This window comes from Wasmannia auropunctata, unplaced genomic scaffold (assembly GCF_000956235.1).
Source record: "Wasmannia auropunctata unplaced genomic scaffold, wasmannia.A_1.0 LD336055.1, whole genome shotgun sequence".
Classification (NCBI taxonomy): Eukaryota; Metazoa; Arthropoda; class Insecta; order Hymenoptera; family Formicidae; genus Wasmannia; species Wasmannia auropunctata.
The window spans coordinates 224663-227955 of NW_012026835.1; the positions used below are offsets into that span (position 1 = coordinate 224663).

At 30.8% G+C, this 3293-nt stretch overlaps 2 protein-coding genes across 2 annotated transcripts in view; both read right to left on the reverse strand.

Moving 5' to 3' along the window:
• Nucleotides 1-4: 4 nt before the first annotated feature.
• The window catches only part of LOC105450766 (membrane metallo-endopeptidase-like 1), a 22952-nt gene continuing 19663 nt past the window's right edge, over nt 5-3293 (reverse strand). Inside the window, exon 12 of the mRNA XM_011690763.1 lies at nt 5-48. Coding sequence (XP_011689065.1) covers nt 45-48 — 4 coding nt within the window. The 3' untranslated portion in view covers nt 5-44. The remainder of the gene's footprint in view (nt 49-3293) is intronic.
• The window catches only part of LOC105450767 (membrane metallo-endopeptidase-like 1), a 9660-nt gene continuing 6428 nt past the window's right edge, over nt 62-3293 (reverse strand). Inside the window, exon 11 of the mRNA XM_011690767.1 lies at nt 62-237. Within this exon, the coding sequence (XP_011689069.1) occupies nt 208-237 (30 nt within the window). The 3' untranslated portion in view covers nt 62-207. The remainder of the gene's footprint in view (nt 238-3293) is intronic.

Here is a 3293-nt window from a genome sequence, read left to right on the forward strand (position 1 = left end):
TGTCAACCTGTATCGCTAACACATATTTTACAGACATCTGAGATCTACCACATTTTTTCTCGGGGTTCATTCTGGAACCGACCGGAGAATTAAAGTCGCGCAAGAACTCCTCCGTGTTCGACAGTGATCCATGGATGCGAAATTCATCCGGGCTATGGGGATCCGACATAATCATTTGTTTCAGTGCTTCGGTCGAAACTTGCTGCATTAATTGCTGGACGCGCTTATCCAGAACATTTGTTCCAGGTTGTAGGACAACCTCGGCAACCTCTGCTCCGGTTTAATTCGTTTAACTCATTCTTTGCGTAATGAGCTTCCTTTATGCCGTCAATATCCGCGATGCTCTCATTGCGGGTGATTATCTTGTCCATCTGTAACAATATAACATATATGAATACGATAAAGTTTCAATCTAAAAAAGAGCTGCTCTCGCTTCTGTGCTTTTCAAACAATAATGCATATGCAACATGTATGACTCGTGTTGCATTTTAGATTGCTATAAAAGTATTAAAAGTACACTTGCTGGACATGGTATTGCATTTCGTGTTATCTGCCAAAATTCCGAGGGCAACCGTCAAAACGATGCATAAGAGGAATCTGGAAATTGCTATCACCGTTAATCTGTGTTCTAAATTGGATCGCCTTTTCCACCATGTCGAGTTTCTGCATAAAAAAAATCGAAAAATAAAAATCGTAAAGAATTGACGCGATCAAAATAACATTGTTCCTAAAAAATATATGTTTGGCCTGTTGTTTTTTATTTTCGTGAAGAACCGCTGTTACTGGACAATTTCTGTTTTTGTCTGTTGTTAACTGTTGTTACTTACCTGATACCAGATTCTGTCATGCTGTTAGTCATCATGATTAGACTAGTATTCTTTACATCTTGCTGAGGTGTATCTTTTTTTCCTGATTCTCACTAGCACGTAACTATCTACTTTTTCTGTGTCTTTTCTTCACGTTTCGATTTTTAATTCAGTTGAAGATTCACGGTCAGTTCTATAAATTATTAAGAGAAATAATATTAATAAATGAAGTAAAAAAGGGCCAAACGAGCCAAAGCTTGGGTATTGTATCGTTCCAATATATATATTTACTAATTTAACAATTTCATTACGATTTGAATAACAGACGTTTCGACCTCGAACGAGTCATTTTCAATGTTTTTATAAATTAGTTAATGCTTAACATAAAATTAAAGAACATTACAATAACTTGATACGCTCACAATCCGTATTTACATAATCGCAATCCAAAATTTTTAAAATCCGTGGTCTTCATATTCAGTAAAAAGTATTATTCGCAAACTCCAAATATTCTTATGTGATCTCATATCAAAGACAAAGAGGATGGTAAAACGTCGAAAATATTACAAAATTATATTAAGCCATTCTGCGATATCCGGTACATGTTTTTTCTTCACAAAGTCAAGCAAAACTTTTGCTTGACTTTTGCTTGACTTTGTGAAGAAAAAACATATACCGGATATCGCAAAATGGCTTAATATAATTTTGTAATATTTTCGACGTTTTGCCATCCTCTTTGTCTTTGATATGAGATTACACAAGAATATTTGGAGTATGCGAATAATATTTTTTACTGAATATGAAGACCACGGATTTTAAAACTTGGACTGCGATTATGTAAATGCGGATTGTGAGCGTATCACGTTATTGTAATGTTCTTTAATTTTTATATTAGGCATTAACTGATTTATAGTAACATTGAAAATGACTCGTTCGGGGTCGAAACATCTGTTCTTAAAATCGTAATGAAATTGTTAAATTAATAAATATTTATATTGGAGCGATACAACACCCAAGCTTTGGCTCGTAGCTTTTTCTTACTTCGTTTATTAATATTATTTTAATTTGGAGCATTAACTTTGATTTTTATTTTAATTTTAAGAAACAATAATTTTTGACAAATATCTGTTATATAAAATAAGAAACGATTTATACGGAAAAAAATCATACGCAAATATTAAATTTAAATGCTAAAAGTTTTGAATTTATAATTACTGTGACATAAAATTGTCTGTACCTGAAAAAGCTTATATAGCATAAAGGCTGCAGGTGCGTTGGTATTTCTTCTAATTTTACAAAAAATCCAGCGAATAGTATTAATGGTATACTCATTATCGGAACTAGAAATACACCTAACTGGAAGAAATTATATTTAATTTCATCATTATCTTTTCATATTAAATAAAAATAGAATTGAAATTTGTATGGTATAATTTGATCAATTAATTAAAAAATTTATTGTTATAAGTAAATAATTTAATAATTTAATATGTAAATTATGTATTATGTAATACCTGAATGTCAACAGCTGTGCCTACAAGTATTCCGACCGTTTGTGCAAGAAGCGTAATTAAGAAGTAAATGCTCCACGTCTGTAGAATTCTATTATATTCCATTGGCTGTCCTGTCATGTAGTATGATATAAACAGATAGGATGAAGTGCAAAGTACCTAGAAATCAAACAAAATTATAATTGACTTAAAAGTAATGACAACATATTTAATTACAATTTGATATTTATTCAGAATTTTATCTCTGAAAAGAATAATTAGTAACAAAGTTATATAATTCCAAATAAAATCATACTTGCATCAGAAGATCCGTTAATACTTTTACGCTGTAGTAAGATTTCAAGGAGTACCAATTATTTAAATGTTCCTGCAGGAATACTGCCGCTTCAGTGGGAACTAAAATGAGATATATTTAATATGTATTATTACAAATTATTACACAATTATTTATAAAATTCATTAAACGCACTTATCATAATTAGCATAAATGTAGCAGGGTGAAAATCTTGTCAAACAGATTTTATCAGTTGTTTAGAAATAAAAAGGGAATAATAATAACATATAATTTAATTTTATTTGCACGTAAAATGACAAATAATACATTTATACGTAAAATTTAAATTTACATATGTCACTTACTTATTAGCACTGCCATTGTGGCATTTGTAAGATATAGAATAATCATTAAAATAAATAAGAGACCAATGTTGCTCACTATTTTTTCTGCGTCATCGCCAAAATTATAATAAATCTGCCCTAATAACAGAGCGACTGCGATGTGCGTCGCGAATCTTAGTTTCGTAAAGATCTAAAAGATTAACCAAAATGACATCATTTTTATTTTCCAATTAAACCATTCATTAGTATTACAAGTATTCTATTCTACTTTTAAAAGATTTTACTCACATTATCTCGCTTGATGCAGATTAGAGCTCGTAAAAATAAAACCTTTTGCTGTTCCCATGTCGATTTCTTT